This window comes from Muntiacus reevesi, chromosome 2 (genome assembly GCF_963930625.1).
Source record: "Muntiacus reevesi chromosome 2, mMunRee1.1, whole genome shotgun sequence".
In the NCBI taxonomy this organism is placed as follows: Eukaryota; Metazoa; Chordata; class Mammalia; order Artiodactyla; family Cervidae; genus Muntiacus; species Muntiacus reevesi.
The window spans coordinates 220,986,767-221,004,508 of record NC_089250.1 but is presented as its reverse complement, the minus strand read 5'-3'; the positions used below and the strand labels follow the sequence as shown (position 1 = coordinate 221,004,508).

Sequence of the window (17,742 nt, the reverse complement as noted above, 5' to 3'; positions counted from 1 at the left end):
ATTCTTATCATTCTCATCAATATATATCTTATCATCTTTTAGTCTAAAGATATAGATTAAAAGTAGATTACTTAGAAACAACATATAGTGGAGTCTCACTTTTTAAAATCAAATTTAATATTGTCTTTTAATTTGATGTTTATGCCCTTTGCATTGATGTAATTACTTATATAACTATTAAAATATTGTTATTTTATGTTCACCTAATCCATTGTTTCACTTTTCTGCCTTCTTTTAGGTTAAAATTTTCAAAAAATTTTAGCATTTGTCATGATTCTTTTTATCTCTGCAATTATCTATCAGTTCAGTTCAGTTGCTCAGTTGTGTCCAACTCTTTACGACCCCATGGACTGCAACAAGCTAGGCCTCCCTGTCCATCACCAGCTCCAGGAGTTTACTCAAACTCATGTCCATTGAGTTGGTGATGCCATGTAACCATCTCATCCTCTGTCGTCCCCTTCTTCTCCTGCCTTCAATCTTTCCCAGCGTCAAGGTCTTTTCCATTGAGTCGGTTCTTTGCATCAGGTGGCCAAAGTATTGGAGTTTCAGCTTCAGCATCAGTCCTTCCAATGAATATTCAGGACTGATTTCCTTTAGGATGAATTGGTTGGATCTCCTTGCAGTCTAAGGGACTCTCAAGAGTCTTCTCCCACACCACAGTTCAAAAGCATCAATTCTTTGGCAGTTATTTATATCTTGTTTATTTATAAAACTAATTGCGCTAAAGTTTGCATTACATGTCTTTACTCAGTTTACTTTTATATAACTTATACTGCTTCATTGCACTTTAATGACTGCAATCATTAAGATATTCTTAATTTCCTTCTACCTTTGTCCTATCGTTGTCATACATATTACTTGCACATATGCCATGAACACACAATGCGTTGCTGCTCTTTTTACTTGAGATAGTCATTTAACTTTAGAGCAATTCAAGGTAAGGAATTTATTTTCATGTATCCTATTTCCAGGGCTCTGTATTTCTTTGTGTAGATCCAAGTTTCTGTCGAGTTATTATATTCCTTCTATCTGAGAAATTCCTTTAGCATTTTTTGTAGAATAGGTCTGCTGGAGATTAATTCCCTTAGTTTTTTCCTGGATAAATTCTTCCTTTTTCATCTTTGAAAGATACTTTGGCTGGGTGTCAAGTTCTTGATTGACTATCTTTTTTCTTTCATCACCTTTAAGATGTTATTTTACTGTGCTATCATGCATGGTTTTTGATAAGAAGTCTGAAATGGCTCAGATGGTAAAGAATTTGCCTGCAATGCAGGAGACCCAGGTTTGATCCTGGGTCGGGAAGATTTCCTGGAGAAGGAAATGCAACCTAGTCCAATATTCTGGAAAGTCCCAGGGACAAAGGAGCCTGGTGGGCTACAGTCCATGGGGTCACAAAGAGTCGGACATACTGAACTTTTACTTTTCTTTACTGTAATGCTTATTTTTGTTCTTTGGTATGAAATATGTCTCTTTTGTACTGATTGCAAGACTTTTTGATTGCACTTTTTTGCAGTTTCAATATGATACAAGTTGGCATATTACTTGTATTTTATTGTTTTCTTTTGGGTATGGAGGGGGTAGTATTTATGGTGCTCAGTGTTTTCTGAACAGTTGGTTTAGTGGTTTGATACTTTCATCAAGTTTGAAAAACTTTAGCTATTCATTTTTCAAATATTTCTTCTGCCTGTTTACCCTTTCTTTTCCTCTGGGATTCCACTGACATGTGTGTCAGACTATTTTATATCATTCTGTGGCACTCCCTCCAGTATACTTGGCTGGAGAATCCCATGGATGAAGGAGCCTGGTGGGTCCACGGGGTCGCAAAGAGTCAGACATGACTGAGCGACTTCACTTTCACTTTCATAGCTCTTAGATGCCCTGTTTTTTTCCCCTACTTTTTTCCTTTGTGTTCTAATTTGGTTAATTTCTATTGACTGACCTTCAAGTTTTCTGATTTCCTCCCTCAACTATGTTAAATCTATTGATCAGTCTATCTGATCTCTTATTATTTTGTTGATTTCTAGCACTTTGCTTGATTATGTCTTGTAATTTCCTTCTCTCCACTGAATTTTTTTCTCTGATCTTGCATTGTTCATCCTTTCCATTAGAGCTGGTGTCTAGTGGCATCACTTGAGGTGTATCAAATTCAGTCTCTTTCTACAAACACCTGAGATTTGGAGCTAAGTTGTTTTTCCCTCAATATCTGTTCTGTGGTGAGTTCTAGTCAAGTTATGAACATGGGTTTGTCTGGATTTTTGTTGTTCTTCTTGTTGAAAAGCAGTGAGCTGGAATATCCTTATGGAACTCCCATTATGTATGTATGTTGTTACTCTTAATTATGTTCCACAGGCTTCTTGGGCTCTGTTTATTTTCCTTTATTTTTTTCATTTGTGCTCAGACTGGACAATTTAAATTGAATTATCTTTAAATTTGCCAACTATTTCTTCTGCTTGTACACATTCTCTACTGAAACTCTCTAATGAATTTTTCATTTATGTTGTTGTGCTTTTTGTCTCCCAGATTTCTTAGGTTGTTTTTTTTATAAGTTTTGTGTCTTTTTTTTATTTTTCTATTTGTTGAGCCATTGTTGTCCTGGCTTAGTTTAACTCTTTGTCCATAGTTTTCTCTACCTCTTTGAGCCTACTTAAGACTGTTGATGCAAAGTCTTTGTCTGGTGAGTCCAATATCTTTCCTTCCTTAGGGAAAATTTCTGTTAATTTAGTTTGTGAATGGTCATGTTTTTTGTTTCTTTGAATGTTTCATAATTTTTGTTGAAGAATAGACAGTTTGAATATTATAATGTGATAACTCTGGAAATTAGGCTTTCCTCACTTCTAAGGATTTGTTTTGTTGCTCATTGTGGACTATTGCTATTTGTTTAGAGGCTTTTCTAAACAGTTTTTATAAAGTCTGTATTCTTCATCATGGATGATCTATGGAATCTCTGTTCCTTTAGCATGTGTTAAGCTAGTTGTGACAGGTCTCCTTGGTTGCCAAGAGAAGTAAATAAATAATAGAAATAAAAGAAGAAGAGAGGAATTGAGGGAGGGAAGGAGGGAAGAAGGAAGAAAGGAAGCCTCAGATTGGCTCTGTATTAGGACATATTTTCAATGCTTAGCCAGGCCACTTACAACTCTGCCTTAGTCTTCACTTCCTGCATGCATGAAACCTAGAGATTAGCCAGAGGTGAAAGTTTGAGGGTCATCCTTGGTCTTTTCTGAGCATGCATCCTGCCTTGGGAATGTGCGTAGCTTTCTAAATTTCTTGGTACAGTCAGGGTTTTTTGAGTGCCTTAACTCCCCAAGAAAACTCTCCATCTTTTCTTCCCAGGATTCTGTACTTTGTTGTTTTTCTCAGCGGTACTCTTTTGCCCCAGTTGGCAGCAGATTGTGCAGTTGCTTACATTGTTTTGAAAGAATTAGTCTGCATAAATGTTTTACCAACCTGAGTGAGTTTCAAGCAAAATAAAAACAAGTGCTTATGTCAGTTCTTCATGTAGCCCCTAGACAGGTTAGAACAAACACAATTCTCTGAAGAAGAGGTTTGGTCTGCTCCTTCCGGAACCAAGGACCATGGTTCTATATTGGGAATGTGCGCTGCTTTATTCAAGACTGCTGCTGAGCTGGGGAATGGGTAGGGCAAGGGTAAGTGAAAAAATGACAAAAAAACCTTTCCTACTATTTTTGAGTTGGGTTTTTCTTGATTCAGCATTCAGTTTGGTTGTTACAAACCTTGTTTTCCAGAATTCTAAAAAGACTGATTCTGATGGTTTGCTTGATTTTTCAGTGTTTCTGTGGAGAAACAAGCCCTCAGGGCTGCCTCCTCTTCCATTTTTGCTCTTTATTTTAAGAATCAGTTTCTGAATGTCAATGAGTGCAGCTTTTGTACATTTTCTGGTTTATTAATTTCTACTTTGATATTTATTCCTTTCTCTTTCTTCCCAGGAGAGTTTGTTTTCTTCCACTGATTACTCAGTGTGGATGTTCAACTCCTTTCTGCTCCCCAACTGTTGACTATGTGCGTCCTCAAATTTTTTTTAAAAATTGTTACTGTAGTTATTTTCTTAGTGCTTTATTTATGGTTACTTAGGGCCATTATTTCATTTATAACTGGTTGGGACTTATTTTTAAAATGTGTTATCTAGTATATTAGCATTTTGTGTATTTAGAGATCATAGTTCATAAAATACCTTCTTTTTTGACATTCATTAGAGGATTTTTCCTCTGATATTTTAGCATTTAATTGATTTTGATGTGTTCTATGGATGATTTTCTTGAAATTTTGTCAAGTTTATTTTATTTAGAAATTACGCAGTTAAAAGTTTGTGTTCATTCAAATACATGCAATATTTACTTGATCAACCATCATATTTATACATCAGATTCTTTACGTCCATATTTTTCATCTGCAGCCTGAAAGTATTAAGTTTTTCAGTTCAAATTATTTCTACCAGTTTTCTGTTGAATTTTTAAAAGTTACTTTTGGATCTGCTATTTGACACAGAAAAATTCATGACTATTATGTATTTATTACTTTTTAATTAAAAAAAATCTTCCTTCCTATTTAATGCATTTTTGCTCCTCACATTTTACTTTTGATATTCTGTACAAAATTTGATCTTACCTGATATATTTTTATTTCTTTTAACTTTTATCAGTAAGTGAATAAGTGTATGTAATGAGTACTTGAAATTATTAGGATTTCACTAGTTTCGGGATAGGCTACCCACTCCAGTATTCTTGGGCTTCACTGGTGGCTCAGACGGCAAAGAATCCACTTGCAATGCGGGAGACCTGGGTTCGATCCCTGGGTTGAGAAGATCCCCTGGAGAAGGGAATGGCTACCCACTCCAGTACTCTTTCCTGGAGAGTCCTCATGGGCAGAAGAGCCAGGAGGGCTGCAGTCCGTGGGGTCGCAGAGTCGGATGTGACAGCACAGCTCAGTGGTGTTTTCCATGAGTGTCTTTTTCTGCTTCAGGACCCAGTCCAGGATACCGCATTGCACTCAGTCGCTCCTCTTCCTCAGTCACCTCCAGCCTACGGCCATATTTTTGTCTTTTTGTATTCTGTAACCTGGACACTTTTCTAGGATGCTGGTCGAGTATGTTGTAGAGTTAGTTCCCTCAGGTTGGATTTGTCAGGTTGGATGTTTTATCAATAGGGTATGGGTTTTGGGGGATTATACCACAGAGCGTAAAGTGCGCTTCTCAGTGAATCAGATCAGGCTACATATGACAGCAACACGATTTATCACAGGTGATACAACCTTGATCACTGATATGGGCCAGGTTTCTGCACTGTATAGTTACCTTTTTTTTCTTTGCATACTTTTTTTTTTTTTTAGAAAGGGATCTTTAAGTCCAGTTACTCAAGGGGAGAGGAATTAAACTTCACCTCTTAAAGGGAGGGGTTTTAATTGGAGGGCATCTGTTAAAACTGCTGTGGTAGTTGGGGGAAATATTTTCAGGCTATGCAGATATCCTGTTTCTCTTTAAAATTTTACTCACTAATTTTATCATCCATCTGTGGATCTTGTTTGTAGCAATTATTACTGTGGTGCTGTAATGGTGATTTTTCCATTTCCCTTATTCTTTTTACATTTATTATGTCAAATTGTTCTGTGAGGAATATTTGTCTCTTATCCTACATTTGTTTATTTCAGAATCAGCAAACACTTTGTGCAGTGGACCAGACAGCAATGATTTTAGTCTTTGTGGGCCATGCAGTTTCTGTCACACAACTAACTGCTCTTGTAGCATGAAGCAGCCATAGTTAGTACATAAATGAGTGGGTGCGATATGTGCTCATGAATCTTTATTCTTAAAAACAGACCCTGAACCAGATTTGGCCTGCAGACCAATTCTGATAATTGATTCATTTATTCATATCAGGTGACCTCATGGATATTTATTTTGTTCTTTTAGGTTATGAATGTGGTACTACCACTATTTGCTTTTCTCAGATTGTTTCAGCCAGTGGGCACTCTTTCATTTTCAGCTGGCTTCTTTGGCATTTCCTCATCAATTGGGGTTTATGGACTGATTAAACACTATCTTATTTTCTGGCATTACCAGATCCTCCAGCCTCTTTTTTAAAAAAATGGCTTATTTTTTATTTTGTGCCCTAGAGAACAAAATGTCTTCTTCCTTCCTTTTCAGCTGAAGGTCCACTTGACTGGTGTTCGACTTCTTAAGTTCTCATATTTATGTTTTCAACTTGTGTACCAATTTGGATGGGGGAAGGCTGGGGTGTGAGGTGGGGAGTTTAATTTTTTGAAATCAAGAAAGTTGGCAAGAATAGAAATTAAGTTGATTTATTCTCAACCTTTGCTTCCCCCCAAAGAGATCTTTTTTTTTTTTGACATGCAGACTCAAGATACAGAGATTTCTCTTGTTATTCCTTCTTAGTGTTCTTGTCTTATTTTGATTTTTTTTCTCTTTGCCAGGCTTACATTTCTTGGATCTCTGTTAACCCTCCTCTGTGTCTACTCTCATTTTCCTCAATGTTTTCTTTAAAAACCTCTGTGTCCTTTTCTTCTGCATTCTTGGAGAGTGTTTCAAGTATGTTGTCTACATCACTGATTTGATTTTCTGCTTGTTGGCTCTGTCCTTTCCTGGTTCCAGTGGGAATTTTATTTCTTTGCTGGCATTTTTTCCTTTGGCTTCCTTACATTCTTTCTTATGTAAATGAGTCTTCTTTCAATTCAATTCCCTTCTCAACCTATTGATTTCATCATCATCATTTATCTTTTTTCCTGTTTCCTCACTCTTTAAAAAAGAGGTCATATTTTCTAGTCTTTGAAATCATAGCACAAATGCTATCCAAAAATATACAGTAGTACTTCTCTTAGTGTAATGTTACTGAGAATTTTTAGTTATGATTGTGTTCTGGTATGTTTTAGAAGTTTTTATAAATACGTTATAGGAAATAATGGTCAAGGAGGATATTCATAGATTTTAAAGGAAAGAAGGTCTTTGAGAAAGGAAACCTGACTGAGAATTTTTAGTTATGATCGTGTTCTGGTATGTTTTAGAAGTTTTTATAAATACATTATTAGGAAATAATGGTCAAGAAGGACATTCATAGATTTTAAGGGAAGGAAGGTCTTCGAGAAAGGAAACCTGTCATGCAGCATTTAAAGAGAATATGATTGTATATGCTTTGAACTGTCTACTGTGTGCTAGGAAAAGCGACTAAAAGAAAAAGATTTTACAAAATGTCTTCAAACTTAAACCATCACTTGGAAGTTTATAGTCTTGTGTTCCTTGAATGCTAGGAGAGCCCCAACTCACTGATTTTTGTCATTAGTCGTGATGTTTATAATAGTTTTCGGTGGGATAAAGGAGTTACTAAGTCTACTGTTCTGTCAGAACATCTGTTTAACAGCTGATTGAAAGTCAACAGGAATTTCAGTTCACCATCATTGCTAAGGGATAGTTCCTTACTTATCACACATAAACTGGTCATACTACCCTCTTATAGCTTAGAAATGGAGAAGGAAATGGCAACTCACTCCAGTATTCTTGCCTGGAGAATCCTATGGACAGAGGAGCCTGGTGGGCTGCTGTCCATAGGGCCACACAGAGCCGGACACAACTGAAGTGACTTAGCATGCATGCATGCATAAAAACGTTACCGGCTTTGTCTGTGTGCTCTCGATCACAGAGGAGTCCCTGGTTTAGTGTTTTCCAACAGAGTGGGTGTGGGAATTCTTCTTGATCCTCCCCTCACTTAGATGCTGTTGAGTCCCGAATTCTGACCCTCACCCAGAAGCCAGCTTGAACTGTGTGGCTTTGAGCTGAATTTCTGCCTCCGTTTCCTTAGTGTCGTTCAGCTGTAGGACGTGCCGCCTGTTTGTCCTGCCTTATTCTCTGATGAGACAATCTGAAGCAGCCAGTCTTCTAAGCCTGACACAGTCACACCTAGTTGTTTCCAGAACTTACTCCATCTTAATTCTTCCTGAGGCCTCCGTGTGTGCTTGCGTGCTCAGTCCCTTCAGCCATGACCAGCTCTTTGTGACCCTGTAGACTGTAGCCCACCAGGCTCCTCTGTCCGTGGGATTCTCCAGGCAAGAATACTGGAGGGGGTTGCCATGCCCTTCTCCAGGGGATCTTTCTGACCCAGGGGTCAAACCTGGGCCTCCTGCATTGCAGGCAGATTCTTTACCACTGGTCCACCAGGGAAAACGGAGGACTTCATCCCCCATGTCAGATGATGGGAGCCTGTGCCGTTCTACCTCCAAGGAAGTTGTCCCAGGATACCGAAAGGGTGCAGGTAGAGAGGCCCTCGTGGTTGTGGGGTCTGAGGTCCAGGATTCTGGAAATGTCCAGGGATGGCTGCTCTGGTGCATATGTGGGCAGAGAGCCCAAGTGGACATCACCCTTCTTTATTCCTTTTTGGCCTGGCTCTTTGCATTCGGAGGTTAAGATGTACTAGTAACCCACAGTTTCTCAATCCAGCCCTGTCTGGTGTGAGGGGCATTCCTTTAGGAGTCTGGAAAATCTGATCCTGTATTCCAGAGCTGTTGTCATTTTACGTAGTCTTTTGGTTTGGTGGGAAGCTGGGAGAGGGAAGATGACTGATAATTGTTCCATTTCCCTTTGAACTGATGGAGCATGGGAGCAGGAAGGGAGGGAGTTCCACACGGCGTGAGTCAATCTCAGGAGGCCACTGTTCTTTATTGACGTACAGTTGATTTACAATGTTCTGTTAGTTTCAGGCGTACAGCAAGCTGATTCACTCATATGTATATATCTATTCTCTTTCAGATTCTTTTCCATTGTAGGTTATTATGAGTTATTAAATATAGTTTCTTGTGCTATACAGTAGGACCTTGTTGTTTATCTGTTTTATTTATAATAGTGCATATCTGCTAATTCCAAACTCTGAATTTATCCCTCCTCCCCACCTTTCCCCTTAGGTAACCATAAATTTGTTTTTTTATGTCTGTGAGTCTGTTTTTGTTTTGTAAATAAGTTAATTTTTATTATTAATTTTAGATTCCACATATAATTGATATCATATGGTATCTGTCTTGGTGTGACTTTCTTCTCTTAGGGTGATAATCTCAGCATCCATCCAGGCAAATGGCATTCTTTCTTTTTTTTATGGCTGAGTAATATTCCATTGTGTGTGTGTCTCCATCTGCTTTATCCATTCATCTGTTGATGGGCATTTGTTTCCATGTCTTGGCTATTGTAAACAGTGCAGCCATGAATACTGTGGTGCCTGTATCTTTTCAAATTCGAGTTCTCTTTTAAAAGGCCACTTTTAAGCCATGTAAAGATGCTGTAAGTTTTCTGGGACCTGGCAGGTGTTGGGGAGCATCAGAAGCTACAGATACACCAGGAGCCTCAGTCAGGTTGGGCTCGCTGAGTAAGGCTGGGGAGTGGATATGGTGTCATCGTTGAAAGCATGGGGTCTGGAGCTCAGATGTTCTGGACCAAGTCTTAGCTGTCCACTGCTTGACAGAGCTGGGGTGTTGGTCAACGTCTTTAACCTCTGGGTGCCTCAGCTTTGCCTTCTATAAGAAAGAGGATAAAGTTACCTACCTCGTTTGGCTATTTTGAAGATTAAATGAGTTAATATATGTAATGTTAACCTACCGTACAGCGATCATGTATGACAGTGGCTGGCGCTTGGTCAGTGCTGAGTGAATGTTAGGTGAGGCTGCTGTTATCTCGTCCCCCTGCCAGTGGGCAGCCGAGGAGGCTGTCCTGCTGCCCGGAGAGGCCTCTCAGTGTCCAGATTTTCTCCGTCTCTGAAGGTCCTGTTCCTTCTCAGAGCAACCTCCCTACCTATCCGGTTTGAAGTAGCCATTCTTTGTCACAGCCCCTTTCTCTTCACCATCAGAGCACTTTTCGTAGTTATCACCCCCTGAGACTGTGCTGCCCTGCTGAAGCGCTTTGTTTCCCGCAGCCTGTGGGCACCGTCCTGGCATCTGCGGGTTCACCGTGGCCTGCGGTGCCTTGTGTGTGGGCTCATTAGGGTGTCGGGTGAACGTCATGAAGCGGTCTTCCTCCTCAGCGCCTGTTTCTTTGCTTTGCTGGTCCACATGGTTGGCAACTTGCTTGATTGATTCCAGTGGCTTCCCACTGGTGTAGCCAGTGGCCAAGAACTCCTGCCGAGGAGTCAGACGAGCTATTGTTCCAGTCTTGGCTGACTGCCTGCTGACTGTGTGATGGAGGGAAAGTTATCTACCTTCTCTGAGCTTCAGCCTCCTCAACCGTCAGTGGTGGGAATGCTCCTCAGGGGAAGGCTCGGGTGGAAAGATGAAATCTAACGCCTTATAAGTTCTAAGTACAGTTCCCAGCATGTTCACTTAGCATGTACCACTGAAGGTGATTGGCATCATCCTGTTCCTAATGACACAGACGTCCACTTGTCATTGCAGCGCTGGTAATAACTGCCTCAAAATTTCCCTGCCCCCACCCGCAGTAGAATACCATCTGTATCAGCTGGGATCACAGAGGGGAAATGTTAATTAATGATTTGGTTGAACTCCAAGGAATCGTTCAGGGCCTCAGATTGTTTACCTTTGAAAAGAGAGGGTGGCAGGTGTGTGGGCACGCACTTTTTTAATAGCATTCGTGCATTTGTGGGTAGGGCTTCCCTTGTGGCTCAGCTGGTAAAGAATCTGCCTGCAATGTGGGAGACCTGGGTTCGATGCCTGGGTTAGGAAGATCCCCTGGAGAAGGGAAAGGCTACCCACTCCAGTATTCTGGCCTGGAGAATTCCATGGACTGTATAGTCAATGGGGTCACAAAGAGTCGGATACAACTGAGTGACTTTCACATGCATTCATAGGTAACTGGTTAAGGGAACTGACAATTGTGTCCATTTAGAAGGTGAGCTTCAGGTAGTGCAGGAGGGCTGTGCAGGTAGGGTGGGGATTCAGGAGCAGAGCTGCCATCACCTGGGGGCCCAGGTCTCTGTTTTCAACAGGTGCAAGCAACTCCTGCAGCTCAATTCCAGAAAAATAAATGACCCAATCAAAAAATGGGCGAAAGAACTAAACAGACATTTCTCCAAAGAAGACACACAGATGGCCAACAAACACATGAAAAGATGCTCAACATCACTCATTATCAGAGAAATGCAAATCAAAACCAAAATGAGATACCATTACACATCAGTCAGGATGGCTGCTATCCAAAAGTCTACAAGCAATAAATGCTGGAGAGGGTGTGGAGAAAAGGGAACCCTCTTACACTGTTGATGGGAATGCAAACTAGTACAGCCACTATGGAAAACAGTGTGGAGATTCCTTAAAAAACGAAATAGAACTGCCATATGACCCAGCAATCCCACTTCTGGGCATACATACCGAGGAAACCAGATCTGAAAGAGACACATGTACCCCAGTGTTCATCACAGCACTGTTTATAATAGCCAGGACATGGAAGCAACCTAGATGTCCATCAGCAGATGAATGGATAAGGAAGCTGTGGTACATATACACCATGGAATATTACTCAGCCATTAAAAAGAATTCATTTGAATCAGTTCTAATGAGATGGATGAAACTGGAGCCCATTGTACAGAGTGAAGTAAGCCAGAAAGATAAAGACCAATGCAGTATACTAACACATATATATGGAATTTAGAAAGATGGTACCAATAACCCTATATGCAAAACAGAAAAAGAGACACAGATGTACAGAACAGATTTTTGGACTCTGTAGGAGAAGGCGAGGGTGGGATGTTCTGAGAGAACAGCATTGAAACAAGTATATTATCAAGGGTGAAACAGATCACCAGCCCAGGTTGGATGCATGAGACAAGTGCTCAGGGCTGGTGCACTGAGAAGACCCAGAGGGATGGGGTGGGGAGGGAGGCAGGAGCGGGGATCTGGATGGGGAATACATGTAAATCCATGGCTGATTCATGTCGATGTATGACAAAAACCACTACAGTATTGTAAAGTAAATTAGCCTCCAACTAATAAAAATAAATGGGAAAAAAAAGATTAATGAACAACAACAACAACAACAACAAAAACAGGTGCAAGAAGTCAAGGACAGTGGAGGAGGCTGGGGGAGCTTCAGGGAAAGAGAGATTTTCCAGAGAGAATGTTGCAGTCAAATATTTAACACTCAAGTCCTAAATAACGTGGGCTTTTGTTATCCACAGAACAGATTAGCTTTCTGGTTCTATTTGAGGCTTTCCTGAGAAGAAGAGGAAAAGAGGGTCAGAAAACCTGTATGGGGATGTAAAGAAGGAGATTAGGTCCCCGGAGATGGTGCATTCAAAGTCTCAGGGGGTGTCTAGGGGCCAGATTTCCTCTGAGCGCCTCATGGGCGTTTTGTTGGTCTTTCAGAAAAAGCAGTTGCTTTTCTAAACCTGAAAAAAAAATGTTTTTTTTTTTTTTTTTTTTTTTTTTTAACAAAGTGTGTAAACTGTAGAAGAAAAAAATGTATATAAAAGCACTCTTGTCACCTGAAGTTTTATACTTCTCAGAGTGGTTCCACTCGTCTTGTAGTGCTTTGTGATTGATGTTCAAGACACTTTACTTTCTCATCACACCTCATTCCTTTTAATTCTCCCGACAACCTTGCGAGAAGCTCTTATTATTATTATTATTACTCTCTCTGTTTAACGGATGGGGACAGGGAGGCACAGAGAGGTTAGGTGACCTGCCCAGGGTCACATTTATACAAAGTGGAAGAGCCAGTAGTTTTTCTCCTGTACGTCAGGCTAGTAATGATCCGGTTAATACTGCTCATTGTTGGTATTGGGTTAATTTAAGTAGAAATGACTGTCAAGTCACCCAGTAGCTTTCTGGATAGGACCAGAGGTGGAAGCAGTGGCCTTTCTGTCCCCCATAAAGCCAACTGTGACTGAATCCTCCAGTAACCAGTAACCAAGAGGGAAGAAAACAAGCTGCTCTCTCAGTGTGGCCCCAGGTAGCCGTGTAGACACTGCACCCTTGCTGACTAAAGGCTTCTTGAGCCGCCCTCCTCAGCACGGCATCTCCCCCACTCAGAAGGACTTACCTCGGTAGGTGGACTCTCCTAGGGAGGAGCTGAATACCCTCCAGATGTCTATTCTGCTGGGTGGGGACACGTGTCTTCAGCTACTACCCAGGTTTGCATTCACAGGAGGATATGCAAGGTGAAGTGACCTTTACCCTGGAATGCTAAACACCTTATTTGTATATTCTCCACAGTTGCCCTAGGTGGTAGGTGCTGTTATTTCCCTCTTGCTAGGCAAGTCATCTGAGGCCCAAAGAGATTTAGTAACTTGATCAAGAACACACAACTCCTTAGAAGATTTAAACCAGATAGTCTTGCTCCATAGCCTGCATTCTTAAATGCTATACTAAGCTCATTTGATGAGTGTGAGCCATCCATTCATTCACCCATTTATTCCTGAACTCACCTCTCTACCTGCCCTTTCACCCATCCCCCATCCCCCATCCGTCTACTCATTTGTCCATTTATATATCTTTCCATCACCTACCCATCTCACTATTCTCCCATCTGTTTATCTATCCATCCATCCATCCATTCATCCATCCCACTATCCACCCATATGTTCATTCATTCATTCAGTTATCCATTTTTCCATCCATCTATCCATCCCATTTTCCACCCATCTGTTCATTCATCCATTCAACCATCTATCCATCCACCCATCCACCTACCTACCAGCCATTGTATTGGCTGTTTGTCTAGCATGGTTTTTCTGCTTCATCTTGGGGAAGAAGTTTCTCCATCCTGGGGGCCAAGCACATGCTTTCTGAAGCTGGAGACCTCCATGCCCACACAAATGCCTTAACTCATAGCCCTTAGACATATCTGGGCTTCCTCCTGACACTCCTAGTCTGGCCTTCTCCAGAATGCTGCTATTTCCCGCAGTGCCATTCTGCTTGTGCACTTTCCTCTCTCTGTAAACTTGCGGAGGGTTTCCCCTTCAAAGTCCTACAAATGTGCAAAGCTTCAGGCTCCTCCACAAACACTCCCAACTTTCTGCAACATTATCACAAATGAATACCCAGCTAGCCCCATTCCTTGACTCAGAGATTGAAAGCTTGATTAGTTTGGCATGATTTTACTTTTTCAAGCTATTACAAAGTTTGTGTGATACTTCTAAAAATTATATAATCAATCCAAAACAGATGTTCACAAAGCATTTTAGAAGGAAACAAATTTTAATAGAAATAGGCCAATCTGATTTGAGATGAATCAATTAAGGAAACAATTTAAATTGTCTATGAAGAAGCAGTATTATAAAGAGGCAATATGGTCTAGCTATTAAGATATTTATTAAGTGCAAAGCAATAAAAATCGTTTAATTATTTTGCATAGCTTCTGTTATACCCAGATATTGGAAGACAATCTCACTTTTCAGAAATTTTCACTTCTTATTATGGAAAAATTTAAACATAAAAGTTCTAATATGCAAACATAAACAGTTGAAAATGAACCCACATTTACCTATTACCCATCTTTAACAGTTACCAGCTCTAAGTGTAACCACTTTTCCCCTCTCATATTGTTGGGTTTTTTTCCTATGAGTTTCGAGAGCATATCCCTCACTTATTACTTTCATTGGGTCAAAGTTCCATCCTAGAAAATTACGTTGACATTGAAATATAATAAACATTCGAATGTAATAGTTTACTTTTCCTTTGAAATTTAGCTCTTTTTTGGTAGAGCAATGGAAATTTTCTTTTCTTCTTTTTTTTTTAGTTAAAAAGTTTCAAACATAGTAAAGTTGAGAGAATAATAAATAAACCCTCGTATACCGTTCACCTCATTCACCGGTTATTAGCCTTGGGACTGGCATTTTCTAAGTGTGTTTTCCCATGATAGTGCTTGAAGACAGGAGAGATTCTCTTACCTTTGGAGGGTACGTAGATAGTACATGACTTGAAAACCAGACCTACGTTCACATCCTACCTCCACCATCCCTAGCCCTGCATTGTAGGCCAGTTGCCTCGTACTTAATTCCTCATCTATCAAATGGAGCAGTCATAATGTACATTCTGGGGGGTTATGCAAGGTACATAATGTCACCCTGCTTGGCAGTTGCACCTGTTATCTTGCAGCTCGGGGAGCCAACTAGGGGGACATTGAGCGTCACTGATTCCAGGCAGTTTTGGTCAATGTGGAAGATTTTTATAGTTGAGAAATTTGGTATGGCCTAGTGAATAAGAAAGTAAATCTGGGCTGAGAGTGGTTCATATCCCAGTTCTGCTCTTACCAGCTTGGAACTTAGTTGACTGACTTAATCTCTCAGCCCCATTTTCCTCTCTGTAAAGTGGGGATAGGAGGAATACCTACAACATTGGGTTATTGTCCGGAGAAATGAAATGAAAGAGCCAATGCCCAACAGTTAGTAGCGTCTGCCTCATACATGCCCAGCTAACATTACTAATCATTAGTATTATGATAAGCAAGGACACATTAGCAGACTGGGTGGAAAACCCACACCACATCGGTCTTTAAAAGTCTGATTCCACTTTTGTGCCACGAAAAGAATAATGACCTTCTATGAATGCTCACAATACAATTTTGAGCTAGGGTAAGCCTTGGGGACTTCCCAGGTGGTCCAGTGGTTAAGACTTTGCCTTCCAATTCAGGGGGTGCAGGTTCGATCCCTGCCTGGGAGTTGAGATCCCACATGTCCCAGGGCCAAAAAAATCAAAACATAAAACAGAAGCAGTATTGTAACAAATTCAATGAAGATTTTTAAAATGGTTCACACCCAATCTTTAAAAAAGAAAAAGAGTAAGCCTTGGATGGAGAGGTAGAGGCAACCAGCCAGGCGTGGTGTCATGCAGTTGTCATGGGAAACAACCACTGTGTGCCTTTGGTTCCTTTCAGCGATCTCCTAAAATAAACCAGCGTTCTTGAAGGCTCCTGGGAGGGTTAGCGTCCTGCCTCCTGGCGCCCCTAGCCGGGACGGACACCTCTATCCTTATGTTGTTCCTGTGACCTGGCAATGATTTGATTTTTTTTTTTCTTCTCTCTCTCTTTCCTGATTCTCCTCCCACTTCCCAGGTCGAAAGGATTGTAGACAAGAGGAAGAACAAAAAGGGGAAATGGGAGTACCTGATCAGGTGGAAAGGCTACGGGAGCACGGAGGACACTTGGGAGCCCGAGCACCACCTGCTCCACTGTGAGGAGTTCATCGATGAGTTCAACGGGCTGCACCTGGCCAAGGACAAGAGGCTCAAGTCGGGGAAGCAGTCCGGCGCCGCCAAGCTCCTGCGGGACGGCCGAGGACCCTCGGTCGAGAAGCTCCCCCACAGGCCCTCGGACGCCGGCAAGAGCAAAGGGACTTCCCACAAACGGAAGCGGATCAACCCTTCCTTGTCCAAGCCCAAGAAAGGCTATTCGGCCAAGCCCCCCGCCGGCGGGGACCGGGCCGCCAAGACGGTGTCTTACAGGACTACCCCCAGTGGCCTGCAGATCATGCCGCTGAAAAAGGCGCAGAACGGCATGGAGAATGGGGACGCCGGCTCCGAGAAGGACGAGAGGCCCTTTGGAGACGGGTCCCACCAGCCTGACCTGGATCTGAACGACGTGGGCGAGCAGGACCTGGGCGACTGTGACGGGAGCCCCGCGGCGCTGGCGGAGAATGGGCTGGGTACGTGGCTACTCCTCCTCTCAGATGGGGCTTTGCAGGCAGCCTGGGGAGACACAGGACCCCTGCCCTGGCTCTCTCACCTGGGGCCCTGCGGGCTCAATCCCTTGCCCACAATGGCCTCGGACGCCTATGTAGGTGGGGGAGGCCAAGCCACTGACGCTCTTGTCAAGGCTGGTCCCAGGTCCAGCATCCCCGGCTGCCCTCGGGGATACCCGAGGCCACGGTAACCGCTCTGGAGGCCCTGCCTTGAGGGCAGCTCAGAGTCCTTAACCCCCAGAACCTGAGATTCATGTCCCCGGAGGCCAGTGTCTCTCTGGGGCTCACACACCTTCCAGGGCCCTTGCTTTCAATCTCGTCATGAACCCAGCGTCATAGCCCAGAGGGGTGTGTCTGGGCCGGGGTCTCCTTCTCAGACACAGTTTGGACTTGGGATTCCCCAAACTGGCCCTTATGCTGGAGCTTCCTGCCCCCCCAACTCTCGCTAACACTCATGATCAGCCCCCTGTCTGCATTGGGTCCCAGAGGCTGCCTGGACCCCACCCTCGGCTCCTTCTTTTTCTTTGTGCCTTCTTGTCCCCTCTGCAAGTCGCCCAGCAGAGATGCCAGAATCCCCCCTCCCTCTGACCAAGGCCTCACAGGCACAACTGGGGAAAGAGGAGACGGTGACCCAGGTATTTCAAGCTCTCGAATCTGGCATTCCCTCAGTAGTCAGATGGTTTCCTGACTGAGGCCTCAGTGGCCAGGTCTTCCAGGTGAGCTGTCTGCACCTGTTACCTATTTTCCTTCTTTTCTCAGATACCCGTGTATCCATGTGGTGAATTTTTCTCTTTAGCCGCCAGTACTCCAAGCCTTGGGATGTCAGGAAATCTCTGCACGGGTGTGGACAACCCGCATCCAACACAGTAGGGCCCTCCAATGCCCCAGGTGGAACCAGAGTGCATGTGGGCATAGGGTGTCAGGAGGCAGGTGGGGCGGGCTGGGAGAGTTCCCGGAAGGATGGGGTGACAAGGCACGTGATGGGCATAGTGATGTCAGAGTTCAGGGCGCTCAGGGTGTGCCCGGCTGGGGAGAGCGTCCTCAGGGAACTCTCCCAGGGGGGAATCCGAGCAATCCCAGCTTCCGAGGTCTCTTTTTCTCCAGAGAGAGG

The 17,742-nt window shown here is 42.5% G+C and overlaps 1 protein-coding gene across 1 annotated transcript in view; it reads left to right on the top strand.

Annotated features, from left to right (window-relative positions):
• Positions 1 to 17,742, top strand: part of CDYL2 (chromodomain Y like 2) — a 159,244-nt gene that overhangs the window by 87,117 nt on the left and 54,385 nt on the right. Inside the window, exon 2 of the mRNA XM_065925077.1 lies at positions 16,007 to 16,595. Coding sequence (XP_065781149.1) covers positions 16,007 to 16,595 — 589 coding nt within the window. The remainder of the gene's footprint in view (positions 1 to 16,006; positions 16,596 to 17,742) is intronic.